Source organism: Chelonia mydas, chromosome 9, assembly GCF_015237465.2.
Source record: "Chelonia mydas isolate rCheMyd1 chromosome 9, rCheMyd1.pri.v2, whole genome shotgun sequence".
Lineage (NCBI taxonomy): Eukaryota > Metazoa > Chordata > Testudines > Cheloniidae > Chelonia > Chelonia mydas.
In genome coordinates, this window is record NC_057855.1 from 79860044 (window position 1) to 79882963 (window position 22920).

Here is a 22920-nt window from a genome sequence, read left to right on the forward strand (position 1 = left end):
TAGAATCATAGAATGTCAGGGTTGGAAGGGATCTCAGGAGGTCATCTAGTCCAACCCCCTGCTCAAAGCAGGACCAATCCCCAACTACATCATCCCAGCCAGGGCTTTGTCAAGCTGGGCCTTAAAAACCTCTAAGGATGAGATTCCACCTTAAACAGATTACTGCAACAGAATTTCAATTAAACAGTCAAATGTCTGATTCTGGCAGCAGATTTCTAGTTAGGTAGCATGTCCTTCCCCATCCCATTTGTGCCATCTCCCTGGTACATGCCATCAGAAAAACATGTGGAAGAATTTGGGAAACTAGGCCAATGTAGTCTGTGGTAGCATCACATCTACTATCACTGCTTTCCTTTTGCAGCCTAGGAAGCTGCCTCTGTGTGACCATTTGATCTTCATGTTCTAAAACCATTAAGATCATATGCTGAAATATAGTTATAATATTTTGCAGTTCTAAAAATTTCCAAGTGCCTTTTACAGATTAATTAGTTGCAACTCACAACATCCCTGTGAGGTAGGCAAATATCCCCCTTTTAAAGATGGGGAAACTGAGGCACGGAAGCATTGTGATTCACCCAAAGTCATACAGCAAGTTATTGTCAGATCAGGATTAGAACTTAAGCATCCTGACTCCAATCTTTGTGCTTTAAGCACTGCACAATGCTTCCTCTCCTATTAACCTTTTACACATTAGAACACATGAGAGTTTGGGAACCAAAAGATGTATCATCAGCAGAATGACCAGTATCCTACATGTGCAACAACATATATCTAATATATATTATGCAAATAGTATCTTTTATATAGTGAGCTTATAGGAGAGATATACTGACTCATATTAATTAATGTGAATGTGACCCTTTCCATCTGTGCATTAGGATGCTTCCCTGATTCTCAGGTTCAGTCTGCACTGGTCCCCGTTGCAAAGAGAGTAATAGCAGCTAAGAGGCTGCTCTGACTTATGACAGTGGAGGATAGATGAAGCAGAGCTCTACCATACTGCCCCCTCCCACAATCCTGACAAGCCCTCTCCAACACTCAATATGACTCTTATATTGGTGGGCTGGCAGCTGATATAGCAGCCATATGCTCGCAAGTTCTCTTGCTCCACGGGATGTCCTGCTGGCCATTTGTACAGAGATTTCAACTGAGAACCTGGCCCTCTATGTGCATGAAACGCATAATGCTCTTTCCACCTGAGCTCATAGCCTTCTGCAGGACAAAACAGGTACAAGTCTATCAACTGAACAGCAGATGCTGGAGGGCTGTAGGATTAAATATTTAGGACCTAATTTGAAAGGTGCCTGCTTCTGCCATTCTGATATGCTTCCCCTTAGAACTGCAATAGTCCTACCTGTTCTTATCAAATAAACACCCTCCCTCTCCTCCTTCATATGCCTCCTTTATAGCCCCCCCCCCCTTCAAGCTGTCCCTTTTCCACATCATCCAAACACCTGTTTCCTTTTGTCTTCTGTGTGATTATCTGATTTAGATTGTGAGCTTGTAGCTAGGAAGGAGGGTCTTTTGGTTAGACACAGGGTAGGGACTCAGGAGGATCTTGATTTAATTCCAGCACTGCCATGGACTCCCAGTCTGAATTTGAGCAAGTCACATAATTTCTCCCTGCCTCAATTTAGTATCTGTAAAATGGAAGTATTAATAGTCCCTTTCTCTCGGACTTCGTGCCTCTTGTCTGTTTACATTAGAAGCTCCTCAGAACAGGGATTGTGTTTCAGATATTTAATTATATATATATATTCACATACCAAATATGTGTGTGTGTGTGTAACTAGATATGGATACTGTAGTTAGATTTTGCTGATGGGGAGGTTGTTATTTATGGTAGTTGATTATAGGGTGCCATTATATTTTGAGAGCTGTGGTTGACTTCCTGGGAGTATGGGCAGGTTTTGTTATAGATAGTTATCCTTTAGTTTATATGTTTTTATTGTATGTGCAAGCTCATAGAACCCTGGTCAGGTGATTTAAAATTCAGGTGATTTAAAATTGATTCTTCAATAATATCCATCTGTTGAGATACATGAACTTGGGACTGGGAGTATGATGGCTAGGAATGGCTAACCAGTTAGAAAATATAATCTAGTACCAGTTCCCATGACTTCCTACTGGGACTGAACTTTCTGGGAAATCAATGGTCCTGCCAAGACTATTCCAGCCCTAAACACTTTTTGTTTTCTGTGGATTTGTACAGACCTCCTCTTGCGCTTAACCTGTGAAAATTCAAGAACCCCTGAAAAAAAGTTGGATTCGAATATATGGCTAAAAAGTGGAGAATGGTGCTTCTTCCTGTTTCCTGTAGTAGCAAAAAAGGAATTTGTTGAATGCCTGGAGCAGTTGGCCTGGGTTCTAAGATGTACTATGGTTGAACTCTGTAGCCATTATGTACCACTTTGAATTATTTAGTTTTTTGTCAATTTCAATATGTTTCTGTTGTATTCTTGGGATTGCCTAGCATCCTTCAGGTGGCTGAAAATTCCTGTTAAGCTTAAGGCTAAAGACTCTAAGGAGCCTGGTGGAAAAAGAAAAGGTGGTTTGGCTTCCTTAAAACAAAGTTTTTGTAATGTGCTCTAAAGTCAGCTTTGTAAAAGTGGCAGGGGCTTCATGCTGCTCGTTTTACAGTGATTTCCACATCAGTTTAATGTACAAGAACAGAAAAAAGGTGTTTCTTCTAACTTCCCTCTATGCAAATTCAGTCTGGGATCTGATGTTCAAGCTGGGTTCTTTCTTGCTAGTGCATCTTCACAGGAATAAATATGTTCTGGGCTGCATGTTGCCACCCAGTGACACAAGTGCAATTCCATTGCTTTCATATCCTTCCCTCAGTGACAGAAAGCAATCTGTCATATTGTTCATCTTCATATTGTTCCCTCGGTGGCACCTGTGAAACTATGGATATGTCCACACTGCAATTAAAAACCTGGGCTGGCTCATGCCAGCTAATTTGGGCTCACGGGGCTCAGGCTTGCGGGACTGAGGCTTGCGGGGCTGTTTAATTGTGGTGTAGACGTTGGGGCTTGCGCTGGAGCCCGGGCTCTAGGACCCTGCGAGCTGGGAGGGGCAACCTGTGCAACACAGTTAAACCAACCTAACTCCTGGTATAGACGGTGTTAAGTCAATGGGAGAATTCTCCCATCGATGTAGCTACTGCGTCTCGGGGAGGTGGTGTACCTATGCCAATGGGAGAAGCCCTCTTGTCAGCGTAGGTAACATCTTCACTGAAGTGCTACAGCGGCACAGCTGAGCTCCTACAGCATTTTAAGGGTAGACCTGCCCTAAGTGTTTTGACCAGGGTAATTTTCTTAAATGACAGGGTTGTTTCTAACTATTCTATTGGGAAATTATATCACAATTTAGTACATCCTATTGTTAGAAAGTTTTCCATTATGTATTCAGTCTGAAATTTCCTTTCTTTTCTTTCCATACTTTGCTAGAATAAGATAGTTGCAAAGCATATTGTTTAATGGATTGTTTCATTGGGAGTTTTAGGGGAAATATTAAGACTAAGAGCTTCTAGACATTCTCCTCTCTCACCATCATTAATACCATTAAGCAGATTCATAAAACAGCTCTTTTGAGATCTTATGCCAAGTTCATTTGTTTTCTTTATTTCAGGAAGTTTTATAAGAGATATCCTAAGGACATTCACCATTTAATTTTGTTCAATTACACAAATATTGTGCTGTGATTTTATTTGTATGGTTAGATTATTCCTCCAATATGTTGTTTATCTTTATTGCATTTTAAAAATAGTTGAAAAATAAAATAGGAAAGAAAATGGCTTGCTGTTTAAATGATCAAGATAAATTAACTTTGTACAACCGTGTATTGGTTTATGAGCCCTGCGGAAGAACCTAGCCTTAATTGTGCCTGTTAAAATTGGCTATTTAAATATTAAAGCCTTATAACTGGTTCTCCGTATAGAATCATGTTCCTATTTGATTAATCTCCTATTTTCTGATGACCTGGCTTTTTTATGCTTTCGTCATATAAATAGTTTATACAGCGGGCCTGATTCTCCACTCAGTACATCAGTGTGAATCAGGGAAAGCTGCGCTGCAGACAATGCAAATGTTACTGTTGTAAAACTGGTGTAAGCAAAAGGAGAATCAGGCTCTTTGGTGTTTATTTTATATCCTCTTTTGGGGGGGATGGAGGGAAAGAAAAATGTCTGAGCACTGTTTTTCATGTACAACTCCTCAAACCTGCATTTTCACATCTATGTCTGATAAACTGACATAGCATCTCTCAGCATACTTATTTAGTGGCACCTTCCCCCAGCTTTTTCAGGCATCTGCAGTGAGCACAGTTTATGCTTCAGTTCAAGGAATCAGGACAGCTGATGCAGAGCACGGTGGCAAAAACAGCAGCAGCAATGGGGCCCTGGGTGTGCTAGACATGTCAAGAGGCTCAGTGGATTGTGTGCATTTTTAGCTGAGCCATTAAGCAGGAATAACAAATAATGATTTTTCCTCTTCCTCTCCAAAATGGTAAAGGTGGGAGAAAGGGCCATTAAAACAAAGGGAGAGAGGAAAACCAAGGGGTGATCATACATAATACTGAAAGGTGTAAATATCATGGAGGGAGAACAATGTTAAAGTATTCCAAGGTATAATGGGATGGAACTGAGCTTAGGGTAATCACAGGCTGAATGTTCCCAGTAATGAAGTCTGTAAGAGTGGGAAAAAGTGGTGGGAACCCCCCTTTCTTGTGATATTTAGAACTAGCTTGGACAAAGTACAAGTCTACTAGGAGCTAATGTGCAAAGTCTACTCTTTTCTATCTCCAGTTTTTATGTTTCTGTGAACCACTTTAGGAGCGTAGGAACCAGATCAGATTAGTGGTCCCTCTTCTCAAGTTTCCTGTCATCTGCACAACAGTGCCAAGTACCAGATGCTTCAGAAGAAGGTGTAAAATCCATGTAATTGTCAATCATGGAATAAATTACTTGCTGGGGGAAGTTTCTTCCTGATCACAAGCAGCTGATAGTGGCTATTTTATGCCCCAAAGCCTGAGGGTTATATCAATTGTACATTTTTATCGTAGCTAGCCTTTATCTATTCTGTTAATTTAGCCAAAAATTTAAGTATTTACAGCAAATGAAGTTCTAAGAATTAGATCGTATTTTGCAAATTAACCCTTTCATTTCTGTGCTGAAAGAAAACTACAGTGTTTCAAATGGTTAAGACTACGCTTGGAAAGATTAGATTTTTATTGGTCAGTAAAGGTCAATTTCACCATACACACACAAATCAATGAAAAAATATTTCCATCAATGATCATCAAAATTTCCAGATAGAGTAAGAAAAATGCTGCTTGAGAACTTATTAGAGTTTGATTTAAGGATAGTTACTTTACATATATATATTTTACATGTGATGTTGGCAATTGGTGTTTTAATGCTTATAAAGCTTTAATTTTTTGAATCTCAGCGTCTAATGTCATTACATAATTACTGTCTGCCTCCCCACATTGTCTGAGATCCTCATAATTTCCAGTAACCTCAACGATTTAAACTGAAAAAATCTTCAGAAATGTGTAAACATAAACATCAATATAATCTCTCAAATTTATGAAAAATAAATATTGAATTCTGCCAAGCCTCGTTAAGATTCAATATATACTTCCTGGCATAGGCTTCAGTCCACCTAGAATTAAATGCATCTCTTCTTTTTCATGTAGGACCTGATACGAAGAGATATACTGTATTACAAAGGTCGCATTGACATGGATAAATATGAAGTGGTGGATATAGAAGACGGGAGAGATGATGACTTCAACGTCAGCATGAAGAATGCCTTCAAACTTCATAACAAGGAAACCGAGGAAATTCACTTATTCTTTGCCAAGAAGCTGGAGGAGAAACTGCGATGGCTCAGAGCTTTCAGAGAAGAAAGAAAGATGGTTCAAGAAGACGAAAAGATAGGTAAGGGATCGAAAATCAGTGGGAGGGTGGCTGTTGGGTTTTGCCCCCTGTGGGGGAGAAGGCCAAATTACTGTGCTTTAGAATTATAGTTTAACTTCATTATAACATCCCTGGCTTATCTCACAGTTGCTGTGAAGATTTGCTCATATAGGAGCAAATGCTGCCCTTGGCTTCAAGCTTCAGCATAAGGAAACTCCACAAGGTGATGCAGGAGAGAGAAATCTACAGTCCCCCAGCCACTGAGAGGCAGCAAAACCTCACAGCTGCAGTAGTTTCTGCCCTAGCTATGCACCATCACTGTAGGGAGAAAGACAAACAGACTCACTGATCTACCAGCCTTGCCCTTCTCTCTGTGTTACCACAAAAGGTTATTGTAACCAAGATTGGCATCTGGCTTGTTGTCTTTTGCTCATTCATAAAGTACTGTGTTCATTTATGGCACTGTATAAATAATGCTAAAAATAATAATGTTTATAAGGTTGCTTTTTAGGCAGCCTCCTCCCAAGTGATGTTACAGTGCGGCTTTACTTTACAAGAAGATTTGTTTTTTATTAAAATGTCTCTCTGTATGGGTAGCCCCACCAGGCAATGCTTTGCCATCTATGGGTTATTAGTTTCATAAATGGTGCATAAAAAAATACTCAGAAAAAGCGGGTTGGAAAGCGATTTTCTGAACTCTTTGCCATATTCCCTTTTTCCAGGCTTTGAAATTTCTGAAAATCAAAAGCGGCAAGCGGCAATGACAGTAAGGAAAGTCAGTAAGCAAAAAGGTAATTGGCAGCATGTCTCTCGTTAGGTGAAGCCAGGGTGGTGTGGGGCTTTATGCTGGACTGCAATCTACATTCCCTTTGATTTTTCACCAGTCTCTTTTTTTATCTCGTTTGTGTGTTTCATATAATTTGTTGATGTATCCATGGGCCAAATTCATTTCTGGTGTAACTCTGTTGAAGCCAGTGGAATTACAGCAGAGGTGATTTTGATCTCCTCTGTCCAGTCTAGTATCCAAAAGCAATCCTGTGGGCAGGAATTTATCTCAAACCATAGACAGTATGTAGATAATCTCACCCCGGACTGAAACTAAAGCCGGTGAGAAGATACAAAGAGGCTTTGCTAATTCCCAGAGTCTCCCATTGGAAAAGAAAGGGAGATGGCTAAAACCCAGGATGTGTTGAGGTCCCACCACTCTACTTCTTTTTGAAATGGGAGGCTCATGGAACTTGCATATAACCTTTTAAGGATAGCACAGTTGCATCAGCACTAGCAAACATAGCATCCTAGTAAAGACACTATATACCAAATAGTCCTAGAAGATCATATTCATCCCCCTGCCTGGGAAGAGTACAGTCAACCAATAAGAGTCATGTCAGATATTAGACTGAGAAGCCACTGGCCAGAGTTAATGATCAGTTCTGATCATTCTTGCAGCTGCAGGTTTTGTAATGATCAATGTTGGGGAGAGTTAGAGAGGAGTCATAGTAACAATGTTTGAAGTCATGGAGTCTTCAGAAAAAGTATGAGAACTCATGAACATGCCATCTAGTTACCAAAATATCATGGCACGTTCAGGTCTCCAAATGGTTAAATGTTTTGGGAACAACTCAGGACTTCTTGGGTACCTGCAGTCACCAGCTGCCGCCTCCCTATTCTATAGCTTTTACAGCCCTATGCTTGACTTTTCAAACAAACAATGTCTTAAACCTTTAACGAGTTCCTAGCTCTCTTCCTCACCTGGTTGTTCCATACTGTCCTGATTGTTCATTAGTGCTTTGTTAGGCCCAGTGTGAACCCATTGGTCTCCTATGTCCCTGCACTGTTGTTGTTGATCTACTGCCATCTACTAGCCTCTAGTGTTATCCTCTGAGTTGTTCTCTAAAAACTCTCATGGCCAGATTTTCAAAACTGGAAATGTGCAAAAAATGCATTTGGGTGCCAAATGTACGCACCACATCACTGCAACTGTGCACAGGAACTGCACGTTCAATAGACCAGTTTTTCATGTAACTAGCCACTTGTATGGGCACAATTCTGAAAATTTCCCCCTTCACTATCCTTTTGCGCACTGACTCTCGGAGCATGCAAACAATTCACTGAAATCACGCTCGCTGGAAAATCGTAGGATCTGTGACTCAAATGACAGCCCCGGCAAATCAAGTTCTCATTAGTGCTAATGAAACTGACTCAGCTCAAGTGTGCCTGAGAGTGCATATGAATATTTCCAATTGAACTGCTGTAGTTCCATCCTGACAAACTCAGCGTACTTAACTATATTTAGTTTTTACACAGCGATTGCTCTCTTATTCTCTCTCTCTTTCTTTCTCTGTGGGGAAAAAACAAAAGGGGAGGGGAATTTTAATAGCCCAGGCTCCTTAGGCTATACAATTAATTAGCTTCCCTCTTCCTAGAACATCAGTCAGCACTCCCTTATCCAGAATGACCCTGTGCTCTAATATTGGGAATTCTTTTTATGATATGACGTCCTTGAGTCTGACAGAAACTCATTCTGACTCACACATCAAGTGGAACGATGTCAGATTGTTTTACCTAAGACATTTATTCTGAAATAATAACAAAACCCTTTACATAGCATCATTAAATTAGCAACTCTGCCTCTTCCATAATGTCTTGTGCTTCAGTGATCATAGCCCAGCCCCAAGTTAATTAAATTAAGTACTGATAAAGTAAATTTTGTAAAGCCAGAGCCTTGCTAAATACCATCAAAACCAGTTGATTTTATTACCCCATAGAGTGTGGTTTGGCTTATCGAATAATAGGTGTGTAGAACTGGAAGGAACTTCAAGAGGTCATCTAGTCCAGTGCCCTGCACTCAAGGCAAGACTATGTAATAACTAAACCATTCCTGACAGGTGTTTAACTTTTTCTTTAAAACATCCAATGATGGAGATTCTACAACTTCCCTAGGCAATTTGGTCCAGTGCTTAACTACCCTGACAGTTAGGAAGTTTTTCCTAATGTCCAACCTAAACTGCCCTTGCTTCAATTTAAGCCCATAGCTTCTTGTCTTATCCACAGAGGTTAAAGAGAACAACTTTTCTTCCTTGTAACAACCTTTTATGTACTTGAAAACTGTTCATGTCCCTGTCCCCGCCCCAGTCTTCTCTTCTCCAGACTAAACAAGTCCAATTTTTTCAATCTTCTATCATAGGTCATGTTTTCTAGACCTTTGATCATTTTTGTTGCTCTGCTCTGGACTTTCTCCAATTTGTCCACATCTTCCCTGAAATGTGGTTCTCAGAACTGGACACAGTACCCAGCTGAGGTCTTACCACTCAGAGTAAAGTAGAAGAATTACTTCTCATGTCTTGCTTCCATCCCAGAATGATGTTTACTTTTTTTGCAACAGTGTTGTTATACTTTTGATTCATAATTAGCTTGTGATTCCACTATAACCCTGAGATCCCTTTCTGCAGTACTTCTTCCTAGGCAGTCATTTCCCATTTTGTATGTGTGCAATTTATTGTTCCTAAGTGGAGTACTTGGCATTTGTCCTTAATGAATTTCATCCTATTTACTTCAGACCATTTTCTCCAGTTTGTTCAGATCATTTTGAATTTTAATGCTATCCTCCAGAGCACTTGCAACCCTTCCCAGCTTGGTATTGTCCGCAAACTTTATAAGTGTACTCTCTATGCCATTAGCCCTGATGAAGATATTGAACAGAACTGGACCCAGGACTGATCCCTTTGGGACTCCACTTGATATGCCCTTTCATCTTGACTTTGAACCACTGATAACTACTCTCTGGAAACGGTTTTCCAACCAGCTATGCGGTTGTATTTCCCTAGTTTCTTTATGAGAAGGTCATGCGAGACAGTACCAAAAGCATTACTAAAGTCAAGATATACCACATCTACCACTTCCCCCCTCCCCACCACAAGGCTTGTTACCCAGTCAAAGAAAGCTATTAGGTTAATTTGACACGATTTGTTCTTGACAAATCCATACTGACTCTTATTTATCACCTTATCTTCCAGGTGTTTGCAAATTGCTTTTGCATAATACCCCAGAGGCTGGCCCTTGTGTGAGTAGTCCTATTGAGCAGCTGGCTTCAGTGGGAATACTTAGCAAGCATTACTCAGCATGAGGAAGGGTAGCAGAACTGGGCTCCAAGTTATTTGCAGTTTCAGGGTGCTTTTGTTGACTTGTCTTGTAATAATTTCATACGTATTTGAAATGTATCCCCAACAAGGCTTTACCAAAGGCATTAATAAATGCTTGGAGACTGTGTATTGCTAGTACCTAGTTGTAGTTACCTGTGCTGAGAGAAGGGTAACCAGTTCTCATGCTTCAGGATGACTGCAGCCAGGGGTCAGGTAGGCCTGCTGCCTTTTCTGTGTACACATTGCGGAGCTAGACATATGCATTGCAGATAGGTTTGGGTTGCCTCTGATGCATCAGTTGGGCCTCAGAGCACTTACGCATGTGCTTAACTTTAAGCATATAAATAGTCCAATTGACATCAATGCTACCTATATGCTCAAAGTAAGCACATGCGTCAATACTTTGCCTGATCAGGCTTAGTAGCCACTGCAGGCCTTGATGGCCCAACCAGCTGATCGGATATGTTAAGACCTCTGTGCCCAGGTTTTAGGTCACTGGATGTGTTTTGTAGCCTTATTTTTACCATCTGCTATGTTATATCAGTTGACCTCTTCTGTGGGAAACAGCGATAATTTCCCTATGACAGAATGCATAAGGAAAGGATTTGAAGCAGTTAAGGAGATGAAATGGAAAGGGCAATCAAGTGTGTTGGAGACGAACTAGAAAGTTTTCAGTAGTTTTAACAGCAGCGTATTTCATGAACTGTCATACAGTGTTTCCCTGAAGTATTACTCTGGAGTCAGCCCGCATATTTATTAAGAGGAAACATTTAAAAGACCACTGGCTGCAATACACCGGAGAGAGAAAGTGTGGAAGATGAGACTGACAAGGAAGAAACATCCAAACTCTGTCAGATAAACTTGATGAAACTTTAATCAGATGATTAAGAGACAGCATAAACCTTTGCATTTGGGGTTTGTTTTGTTTTTTTTTAAACCAGTCTCCTAAATGAATCATCCCATTTGGAACCAGCTTGCTGTTAACACATACATGCACACACAGACATACACGCATATGCACCTACAGGCATATACACACATGCACAACCAAGATTCCTTCAGAATTGGTTTGATGTTGAGCAAGCGAGTCAACCTCAGATTTCAGCAACATACTGGGATTTGCACTACTTATTGGATTGGGGGGAAATGTAATAATATCAGAGCATGTGCCTTAAGACAGCATTAAACCAATTCTCCACCTTCTTTAAGTCCATTAGACATAAAGTGGATAAGTGGCATTGGCTTGTGCTCCTTCCCAGCAGACAAAGTTGTGGGATATTTTTTACAGACAGTGATTCAGATCCTTTTTCCAGTAAGAGCCATCCAGCTCCATGCAACTTCAGTGGGTGTAACTGAGAGTAGAATTTAGTCTGGTATATCCTAGAATAATTAAAATGGGAGATAGAAATTCTGGTTTGGCTTGATTTTTAAAAAGAGCCTGTCACAGTTACTGGGCTATCTGCACCGCTGTTCCTTCTTGGGGATTTTGAGTGCAGCCCCAGCAGTTGTCAAGTCATGGACCCCCACCTCTCCTGGGGTGGAACTCTGCAGTTCGCCACTCTCAGACTAGCACCTGGATTTACAGTCCCCTAGGTGCCAGCCATGACTAACTCAGCAGGTCCAATGGGGGCCAGATCCTGCAGAGGTTTCTCTTTGGGAGCCTCTGACAGCATACCTTTGAAGTGAAACTGTGTCTCCAAAACAAGGCATGATTTATTTTGCCCAAAAGGTACACAGTGCAGAGAGGTGGATTTAAAATAACAAAGACTTGCATAGATATTGCCTGGCCTAAACTTAACCTTGCCATCCATAACTCGGGAGGGTCTGGCTTATTTCCCATCTCTGATTTGGGAGAAACAGCCTATGCTGTTTGAAGCCTGGTCCCTCTCTCTGAGTGTCTCAGACTTCTCCCTGAAACATCCTGGCCAGTTTCTCTGACCACTTCCCCTCCCTTTCTGCCAGGTTTAGGTTTCCTTAACAATCAAGCCTATTAGGTCATGTCGTGCATCCCTTATTGCCAATGCAGGATTGCTCAGCACACTGTATTTCCCATTGATTTGCCCATTCCAGTTTTAAGTGACTCTAACAACAGGAACTTCAAAGCTCCCTTAGTGTATCTAACCATCGGGATTGTTTGCCAGTACCCCTGGTAACGATTCCTCTCCATCTTCAGTGTTTGCAGCCTTCAAAAACTGGTAGACACTTATCAAATCCCCCATTTAGTCTTCTTCTATCCCCATGTATGGTAGCAGGTAACATATTCACTTCTAATTCACACAGTGCTTTTTGGCATACATTCCTAGATGCTTTCAAAATCCCCAGCCAAGATTTTCAGATGGGACTAGTGATTCTGGGGTGCCTCAATTTTTGGCTGTTCAACTTGGGGCTCCTTAAAGAGGTCTGATTTTCAAAGGCACAGCACTTTCTACAAATTAGATCCCTTTAAGGTGTCTCAAGTTGGCCATTCAAAAGTTAAGACTCCCCAAATCATTAATCATGAATATTAGCTTTTCCTGGACATAAGAGCATAGGATTCATTATGCCATATAAGACCACTAGTCTGTCTAGTCAGGTAACTTGACTCTATCAGTGGTCTTAACCTAACGATTCATAAGAAGGAATGATATCCCCTTGTTTTTGTTATTTATCTAATAGTGCAAGCCTATGTGGGATGGGATCTCCCTTCTGAACCCCACGAGCGATCAATAAATGCTATGAAGAATGAAATTTGCTTTTTTCTCATAATTTTGTACTAACTTATTCTTTATTATTGCTGTTTTCATGAGTAGCATAACAGTGGGCTAAGGAGCTGCATCTTCCAACGTGCATGCTTCAGTGCTCTTAGCAGACCATGGTGAGGCCTCCAAAAGCCGCCCTTGACATGCTGAGATGTTTCCAGTATTCCCTGCTTCCCTCCATACCCTAGTTGCTGAATTCTCCCACTACCACTAAGTGGCCTCATCCCTCCCCTAGCAGTCTGTAAAAATCCACCGAGAGCTAAATTCACAGCTGGTATAAATTGGCATAGCTCCACCAGCTAAGGCTTTGGCTCCAGAATGCATTCTCTCCCTAGCTGCCAAGTCTTTCTGCTACCCTCATTCGCATTAAGTGACTTGACCTGATGCCCAGCTAACCTCAACTCACAAAAATACTGACCCAAATTCCTCCCAAGGGTCATACCATCCTAATTTCTTCTGACATCTCAAACCTCTGCAGCTCAGTTGTCAAACATTCCCAGTTTCCAAGTGTCTTCTACCGGGAAATCATATGACATCTTAAGGGTTAACCGGCCCATTCGTTAAACTCTTTTTAAAAAGGGAGGGGAGGCACACTTGTATTTTCAGATATAATCAAGGTAATTTCCCTTTGTTCACCAAGCTTTCCACACTGCAGATGAAAGAATGTCATTACTGGATGAAAATCATGTTATCAATACTACTTCCCTGCAAATACGTAAAATACATGGTGCAAATCCCATTGCTCATAAATTACATGGGCCGTAAACCAATGTTCCCTCTAATTTTTGACAGGCCATGTGCGCAAAAAATTTCTTCTGTGCAAATTTTTGAAGCAGAGTTCAAATTTGTGTGCCATGAGTCAAATGCGCCCAAGCGAGTAAAATGCTTATACATTTAAAACGTTTTAATTTGCAATTTGTGATAATAATAGTTTGACACCATGTTATTTTATAAATGTCATTTTTAAATACTTAGACAAAGGAAATTTAACCTCCTTTCACCTTCCCCCCCTTGCCAGCTAGTAGAATCTGGCTGTGTTGATAGATGGCGGGTAAACAATGTCAAAAGTCGCCAGTAAATGATATTTCGGCCTGGCTCCGATGTAGTATTTCATTTTTTGTGCGTGCAGTGTTTAGGATCTGTGTGCACACGCTCACAGCTTAGAGGGAACAGTGCCTTAAACTGAACCTTCCAAAGCCCGTGAGTGCCCATTATACAGTTACCCTGTGGAACTAGCCACAGCATTTTCAGTCTGAAAGTATTGATGGTGATTATGATTTTCATAATACAGATGAAATCGGTTCTTCACTGAAGGAATTACTAATCCAGATAGAATCTGATCTGAGATATAGTTAGGATTTCCAAAGCTAAGCAAGGTCAGACTGGATGAATATTTGGATAGGAGACCTCCAAGGAATACCTAAGTGCAAAAGGAAATGACACTGGTGACTAAGTAGGGGGCACTCTTGCTTCTGAGTCCGTTCTGAACAGATACTCCAGCAGAGTGCTGAGAGTGCCATCTGTTGGGTGAGATGTGAAACTGACCTCTTGCCTTCATTAAAGACCCCAAAGGACTGTTTGAAGAGTAGCGGTGTTACCCACAATGTCATGCCCAGACTTCCAGTTGAGTGATTCTGACCACCTAAATTCTCCTTGTAGTTTCAGTTAAATATTTTTTTCTTCCTATCTAGTTCTAAATTGTCATGTAGATTTGCTGTGTGCTGTTAATAAGTGTCACCCCAGAAGTGGCTGTATTTCAGTGAGTGAACTCTGTAGTTCAATAAAATGGACAGTGCAAGGAGTATTTCCTCATCAAATGATTAATACTTTGGCACTATTTCCTGTTGAAGGGGCATGCTGAGTAGTACACCACAGAAATATGTCAGAAATAAGGCAACTGGACTTGTGATGAGGTTGAGTGCGCCTCCTAAGAGGTGTGAATTCCCTCACTGCCGTTGAAACTCAGGAGAATTGAGGGTTTGCACCATAGTACACTCTCCATTCACCGGCAGTACGGCACCAACTTCAGCCCACTCTGAACTAGAAAACATTTATATTTTATCACCTATCTCTTAAATCCAGCTAATAGATAGGCAAGGTAGTTAGATGCCTGTAGAGGAAAGGAACATGAAATAGCTACCAATCAAGGCATGAAAAAAATCCTTAAAGGGTCAGGATCGAATAAGCATAGAAAGACATCTTATATTTGGCTTTACTCTTTTAATTCTTTCAGTGCCAGGGAATTCCTTCTGAGATCACAAGTACAAAAGGCATTTTGGAAAGAAGTTAGGAGCAAAGTAGAGATGGCTTGAAATCCTTTCAGGGTTTTTGGTTTTGAGGGGGGTTTTTTAAGATGAGAAACCTAAGTGATTCAAACTGACATTGCCTAGCACTAAAATACTGCTCAATTTCAATTGACAATACATCATCTCTCTTTGCTGCATTTGCCCTGACAAATGATAAACTGCAAAGCTACTTTTTTCCCCTCATGCTCAACAGCATTCCCTCAACCCCCCTGCCCTACTGAACAATCGTACTATGCAGCTGCAACCCTTGGAGTCTACCTTGGTGCAGAGTTCTGCATGAACCAGCAGAAGGAGCTCCAAGTCTGGTCAAGACTTGTGTAACTGCCTCCCTGTGCCTAGGGAAAAGCAGCGTGACTTCTGTGCCTGGAAATCTTTCCTGATCTATTTTGAATTCTGTTCACAGAGGCAGCCTGAGATTGCAGCATTCTTCACTGGGAAGGAGCTTTACTCATTTTTTCTGGTTAAATTGCAATAGAGTTATGGCTTTGCATATAAAAAAAAATCCTTAAAGAGACAATTTAGCACAGCTACTTGAAGCTCTGATGAGGGAGGAAACCAGCTCAGTTCAGATACAAATATATTAACCCTTCATTCATTCTGAGAACTAATCTTGTTCTGAGGTTTTGAAGATGTTCTGGTAAGTGGGATTTTTCTCCCACATCCAGTGTTTCACCGTGACCAGAAATACACAGATACCCGAAGAAAGGCCATTCTTGTGGCGTTTTTATCTGCTATTGGAGGTGACATGTTGAAAACCTCACGAGAAAAGCTACTCTCATGGGATTGCCGAATTTCCTCTGCAGAGCACAAATACTCATATTTGCATGCACACAAATGCAGGACCAAAATAACACATGCCTCCATGTCTGTAGCTGTAGTAATTGCATGCACAAGTTAGACATACAATTTTGACAGTTTAGTTCCTCTTTGCTTTCACCTGGTGCCCAGGGTAGCTGGAGCCAATTTGCCCCCTCCTTCTATGCAAATTAGATCAGCCTCAGGACTTTTCTAATTTAGGTAAACTGCCATGGTCATGGATCACTGGAACATAGCATGATTTGGCCACATTCCCTGTCACACTTTATCTTCTGCCACTACGTGGAGTGAGCCACCAGGGATTATTATAGAGCTGGCTATGCCGGTTCTATACCAGGTGGGGATTTCCCCATGCCACAGGTATCTTCAGATGCTGAACTAGAGTCTAGATGCCTGAGCAGTCTAATTGGAGGATGGAGGTATCCTGCTGTCTCTATGATATCCTAGAGCCAAACCATTTAAGATTGGCCCTGGCCCCTGTCTCTAATGATGGGGCATCAAGCACTCAGTGGAACTGGCATTCTACTGTGCAAGGATCTTACTCAAGATTCACATATGTGAGGTAGGAAAAATAAGGTTGTAAACGCATGAGATTAGCAATTCTGATCAAGCATCCAAGAGCCTACCAAAGAGGTGAAGGAACCAAACAGATTGTTGTTTTCAGCTTGACTTGGAACACATAACTGTGATGCAGTTGGTTAGGGTTACTAAGTCATGAATCATGCAGTAACTTTTGCCCATGGTCAAAATGAAAAAGGATGACTGTACTTCCTGGACTGGATAGAGAGCAACGTGGGTGGTAGTATTTGTTATCAGATAAAACAAATAGTCGTTTAATTTCTTTGGAGAAATCAGTCCCATTTCCATATTCCTCGTGTCGAAGCACAATTTGAAGAAATCCAGGAAATGTTTCAATTCAGTCTGAAGTCTTATTGGTTTTTAACCAGCCTTGATTGGTATTTACTATAACAAAGGGGAGTAAATTACTTCTCTTCCCTCTCCAGACTATTAAAGTCTTAGCTTGTTATAATAGAAGGACCTATATAATGATGCACCAACATTAAAAGGTTGGCAGCTTAGCTTCACATAATAATGCATTGCATTTTTTGAGAGTTTAATTCTTTGCCTGTAATTGCTTTGAACATATATCGCACCTCCCATCTCCGGATCCCAAAGCACTGGCACGTGAAAGTGTGTGTTTGTGTGCTGGTAGAGACACACGCAGAGAATCTAATTTCTTTTATGCCAGTCACCGTGGTATCTAGGTGCTAATTGTAATATTTTGCCTTCTCTAGCACCTCCCACCTGCGGATCTCAAAGCGTTTTACAAACATTAATTAATTTAGCTTCATAACCCTCATATGAGGAAGGTGGGTATTGTCCCCATTTTTCAGATGGGAAAACTGATCACAATAGGCTGGCCCACCGTCTCCTGCAGTATAACCCTGGGGAGTAGGAGATCTCCATAATGTTCCCCCCACATCGTTTTGTCAGGGGGCTGCCCTACCCACAGAATGAGTAGCAGGTTCTGCAGGCAACAGAGGGGATCCACAGAAGGCCAGAACTTTCTGCATTTGCTTCAAAGCTCTGATGTTTCCTCTGCTCTCCCCTGCTTCCTGGCAGTGTAGCTTCCACTTTATCACACTGCCCAAGGACCTTGCTTAAGAAGGGAATTACACTTCATGAATGGTCTCAGCAAGAAGGAAGTATAACCAGTGGGCATATTACCTTTCCCTGGTAATCTCCACAAGCATAGTGATGGTTGTCCCCTCAGCCCCACCATCATCAGTTCAGGGCTACCCATCCTCTACCTCCCCCACAATCACCCATGTGGATCCAAGCTCCATAGAGCATCCTCTGCAGAGTTCTGTGTCTTAAAGACAGTGGACCCTTCACCCCTTCTGCATCAGAGGAGGCACTATCTGGCCCAGAGAGATTGTAATTTGCTCAAGGTCACATAGAAATTATGTGACAGAGCCATTAATAGACACCACGACTTCAGACTCACTGTCTTATACCTCAGCCACAAGGCCATCCTTTCTTTGGAATACCTCGCCTGGGAGATAGGGCTGGAAAGTTAGCAGGCAGTGACTCTGGTGAGATTTCCCAGTACTTTCTAGTTTAGAAGCTGAAACCAGGCTGGTGAATTTAAAACAAACCACTAGGGAAAAATCCTACAGGACTTAGTAGAGGAAGCAATGACTTTTGTCTTTTGAAACCAACAAATGGAATTCTATAGAAGAAGTACAGTTCTCTACAATGTAACAATTCTATAGACAAGACTTCACCTTTTCAATAATAGAGGGATTTCTAGATAACTAATGGTATCTAATGGTTCTATAGGGCTCTCGTGGCTTAAATTATATAGGATTTTTCCATAGAGAAAAGCAAAACTCCACCAGAACAAAAGTAATTGATCTTTCTCAAATCTCCAACTAGCTTGCCAGTTTAGGTTGCATTTGGAGTGAGAATTTAAGTTAGTTGCTAATTTCATCCGTAGAATTGCCTTCTGCTGCTCATGTCCCCATTGTGTGGGGCCTTGGTTTTTAAAGCTATAGCAAGTAATATCATGAGTACGGTTTTTGACCCAGCTGAACTCTGACTGACCTCTTTCTTTTTCCCTTCCCCACCATCAATGCAGGTGTCAGCTACTCCAGGTCGGTTCCTCCAGCCTATCCACCACCCCAGGATCCATTAAATCAGGGACAATACATGGTGACAGATGGCATATCCCAGTCCCAGGTCTTCGAGTTCACCGAACCCAAACGCAGCCAGTCACCATTCTGGCAAAATTTCAGCAGGTTAACGCCATTCAAAAAATAATACCTAGAGTGAGATGGAGAATTTTAAAATAAAAATTTTAAAAAATTAAAAATAAAAATAAATAAATAAAATTATATTTATAGATGGACCTTTTTTCGGAGAAGCACTGTTGCAATTAAAAAGAATTATACACACACACACACACACACACACACATACATATATATATATATAAATATATATATATAGAAGGACCAAAAACTTTTTTTTGTTGTTTTTGGGAAGCAAACTTCTACTAGATACTAGGAAGCACCAATGACTTCTACTCATGTGTCCGATTTTATTTTATTTAATTGGTTAGACAACATCATTTTTTCTCTTCATTTTTTTTTTTTTTTTGTCCAACTTGTCATTGTCTCTCCAGGACGATTTCTTGCTCGTTGTGAGTTTGTCACTGAAGTTTCTTGCAGGCCACATTGGTGTATATTTTATTTTATTTATGCCTTTTATTTTTCTATTTTAGAGGTGGGGAAGATCTCTGCTCCCTTCCCCCTTTGCTCCCCCCACCCCTTGACTGTCCCCAGACTTCTTGTTTCAATGAACAGCATTTTCCCCCCAGCATTCTCTGTTCTGAGTCGTTCCAGTCTGGGTGTGCTCTGTTGTGCACTGTGATATGCTGCTCAGTACTTCTATTGCTTTAACTGTTTTTGTATGTGTTCTTGGGCCGGGGGGGGGGGTATAAACAAACAAAAGGGGGGAACAGATCTTTATTATGTGAGAGGTGACTTCTGTTCAATTGATTTGTTGCATTTTTAACTGTGTTTCATTTCAATGCTGTGTGTTTCAGTCACACATGCCATTCCCAGTAAGATTGAAAGAGAACAATGGAGGCTTTTTTGTTTCGCATTTTATTTTATTTTCTCCAGAGATTTTTTTTTTTTTAGCTGAGAAATTACCCCGTGAGATATCCAATACTAGCTTTTTCCTACATAAAGATGACAGATGTTTTAAAATTGCTTGACGGCCTCATGTCCTGCATTCTAGGTAGAGAAAAATTAGTTATTGAACACAAACAAAATGGCCAGTGTTCCTTCTGCAGGAACTAACTCAGAGGACCCATCCTCTCTGCCACACACACACACACACGCGTAACATCACTGTTATGAACCATTGATTACAGTTTACAGGAGCAACGATCCTAGATGTAACAGCCATTGCTGTACTTGCTTTCTGGTCTGTTATGTTTTATTTAAGTATCCCTAGCTTTGCCTTGAGCCCCAAATTACCAACCAGGACATTAGCTGACAATGATGACCTATTAGGTTAAGGATCATTGCTTAAGTAATCGAAAACATTTACTCAACATTTAATGCCTCCAACCTGTGGAAGAGTTTGAAAACTGCCTTTCAGAAAAGATTGCATTGAAATCAGTGTGGCCTGAGACGTCTTGCCATGTGACCAGGACTACATATCCAAATGTAGATCAGCAATGAAACTAGTCTAAACTGTAGCAATGGTTCAGCAAACTTGCACCATTGTCAATAGGCTGCACAGTAGTTAGTTAACCTCTCTGTGTCTCTTTCTCTCTCTTTTTCTCACTCTATTCAGAGCTGCATTTTCAATGACACCTCCTACAATTTCACCCTCACCTCAAACACGCTAGTTTGCATGTACGGAAGCCTGCAGTTCGGCTCACAAAACAGATCATTGCACACACGATGCCTTTTTGCTTGGGCAAATGTGGATATTTTGCTCACATAAAAAGGTGTACATGAAAATTTTGCAGGTGCTGTTTTGTAGGCTCCTTTGAAAACGTGGGGTGAAATGATCCAAACCCTAATTTGTATTGACTCTTTTCTTTTTAATCTTATCAGCCAAGCAAATCAGGCTAGCTACTGATGTAGAGAAATACATCGGGGGGTAGGGGAGCACAGATTTAATTTTTCACCTGAAAAACAAGAACCTGTGAAGGCCACCAGTGAATGATTTCAATATTTCCAGGCAGCTTATTTTCTTGTAGGGCTAGAGCAAGCACTAAGATAAAGACACCGTGCCATGTTATAAGGGAGTGACCATATTTCCCATCTAAAGCACAAAGATTATCTCGCCACTTTCTTTGCTACTTGAGAAAATACAAATAAGCAGCAAAGAAAGTCTAGTATTTTAAAGAGAGGAAGGCTCCCCCCCCACCCCCGATATGTAAATGATATATAAAAAAAAGTCCAGTCAGGAGGTAACTCAATTTTTATATCAGAAACATTTTTAAAATACTCTTTTGTATCTCTGCTTTTTTTATGGCTAACAGCTCAGATTTTAATACAGAATATGTGGCAATTATTATTTTTGTTTGTTTAATAGGATGGGTGTTTAGAGAAGTGAACGAGACGATTCCTCAAAAGTTGTAACGTAAAGGATGAAACAAAACGTCTTACACTTTCTGAATGGCTGGAGAGAGACACACAGAGAGAGACAGATTAGAGCCTCCTTGTCAATATGATGAAAATTACACCTATACCTTTGCCTTTTGAATTGCTTAAGGGAGAAAAGTAACGAGCACGTTAGTTAAGCCTGTTCATTTACTGTTTTGTGCCTCTGAGAGTGAGAATAAAACATCCATTATTTTTATGAGAAGATGCTTCCTTAATATTCAGCACTAGAAAAAAGAAACAACATGGCCACACCATTATTTGCATCATAAATCGAGATTCCCTTGATCTGACAAGGCCACTTGTTGGACTCACAGCTTCTTGCTTACGTGGAAAACCAAAACCAAATAGCTTTGCTAACTTTAAACTACCTGCACCAAAACCAGGCAGCAGGTAAAGCAGATGCAGGCCTGTGTTCCAGAGCAAAGCGGGTTTGGCCCTCAGTTGTGGCATTCAAGAAAGCTCTTCCCATCCCTAAGTTGCCAAGGTGCTGCAAGAAACGAAGCATTAATAGAAAGGCAAACCAGCAATGGGTCCCACTTTTACTTACTTACTTAATTATGAAATAGAGAGCTGGGTTGGGTGGTCTTGTATACTTGAAAGCTCCAGAAACACATTAGATCTGATCAAACGGGGGGTAATTTTTGACTTCGCATGTTATATAGATTTTCATTTCAATGCCAGACAAGAGGAACCCACATACTGTTCCATGGGCAATAGAACCAGAGATTGTAACAGACTTAGATGTAGAATTTCTCCAGCTGAAACTATATATATATATATAATATAAAAACCTCCTCTTCCATAGGTAAATGATGCGCATTACCCCTTGACCTAGCAGAGGATGTAAGTTCAAGACTTTTGCCTCCCCACCCTCTCCAAAAGATAAAACAAGAACCAACCTAGGTGCATCTAACAGTTGTAAATAGAAAATAATACATAGAAAAATATATTTGAAATCTGTTTCAGTTCTTGGATGGGCAGTAGCCATCCATTGCAACGTTATTGATAGTACACTGTGGTGCTTTGGGTTTCTGGTTTTGTTCTCTTTATGCTCTGTCATCTTTTCATTGCAGCTACATTTCAGGGAACATGTATATTTAGTAGCTTTTGTAAGTTCTGCATGGCATCACCACGCTTATTTTTCCTTGAGAAGATCAAAAGAGTCCGGAGGAGTTTAAAGGCACTATGATGATGCGGACTTGTAGCAGAGAATAAAAAAGAACAATCAAGGGTTTTAAAATACAAGTTTGAAGCCAAATACTGATATTTTAGTGCTTTTGGGGTTTTAACAGTATGGGCAAAAAAAAAAAATGGATTTTGGTAACCCAGCTGATCCACACTTGCCAGTTTTATTATTTTGTTTATATTGGACTGTTTGACCCTGTCAAACAAGTGTCTAAGTTGTGTGTATAAAACAAAACAAAAAAAAGTGTTGAAAAAAAGTGTTGTAAAGACACTGAGCCTTATGAAAATATTTATGGAGTTAAATAAAAATAAATGAAAAGGCATCTGAAGGCATTTTTAAATCATTTTCCTACGCAGAGTGGTCTTACTCTTTTCCCCAAGGATGTGCAAGAATTGTCTGGATGGGGGGGCCAGTTTGTCAACAAAGCAGCCAGTAAGCGATTCATATGGAACCAGAAAAGGGATTGGAGTGTCTCCCAAGAAATAACCCACACTCCTTGCCCGTGCCCGCCGCTGAACTGAGCGGAAACAATTGATTAAGGATGAAAGGTTCAATTCTTATTGGCTCTCAAGTCCGATTCTGCATTAAATAGAGTTCAGGGGGAGTCTTCCCCAGAAACA

The 22920-nt window shown here is 40.7% G+C and overlaps 1 protein-coding gene across 13 annotated transcripts in view; it reads left to right on the forward strand.

The window, feature by feature from the left end:
• The window catches only part of ARHGEF9 (Cdc42 guanine nucleotide exchange factor 9), a 302987-nt gene extending 280365 nt beyond the window's left edge, over positions 1 to 22622 (forward strand). For 8 of the 13 annotated variants that reach the window (XM_007060176.4, XM_043522551.1, XM_037908841.2 and 5 more), the window contains 3 exons: positions 5701 to 5944; positions 6646 to 6714; positions 18564 to 22622. In XM_007060176.4, the coding sequence (XP_007060238.3) occupies positions 5701 to 5944; positions 6646 to 6714; positions 18564 to 18745 (495 nt within the window). In that variant the 3' untranslated portion in view covers positions 18746 to 22622. The remainder of the gene's footprint in view (positions 1 to 5700; positions 5945 to 6645; positions 6715 to 18563) is intronic. The other 5 variants (XM_027822604.3, XM_043522548.1, XM_043522547.1 and 2 more) reach the window with 3 other exon arrangements.
• The last annotated feature ends 298 nt before the right edge of the window (positions 22623 to 22920 follow it).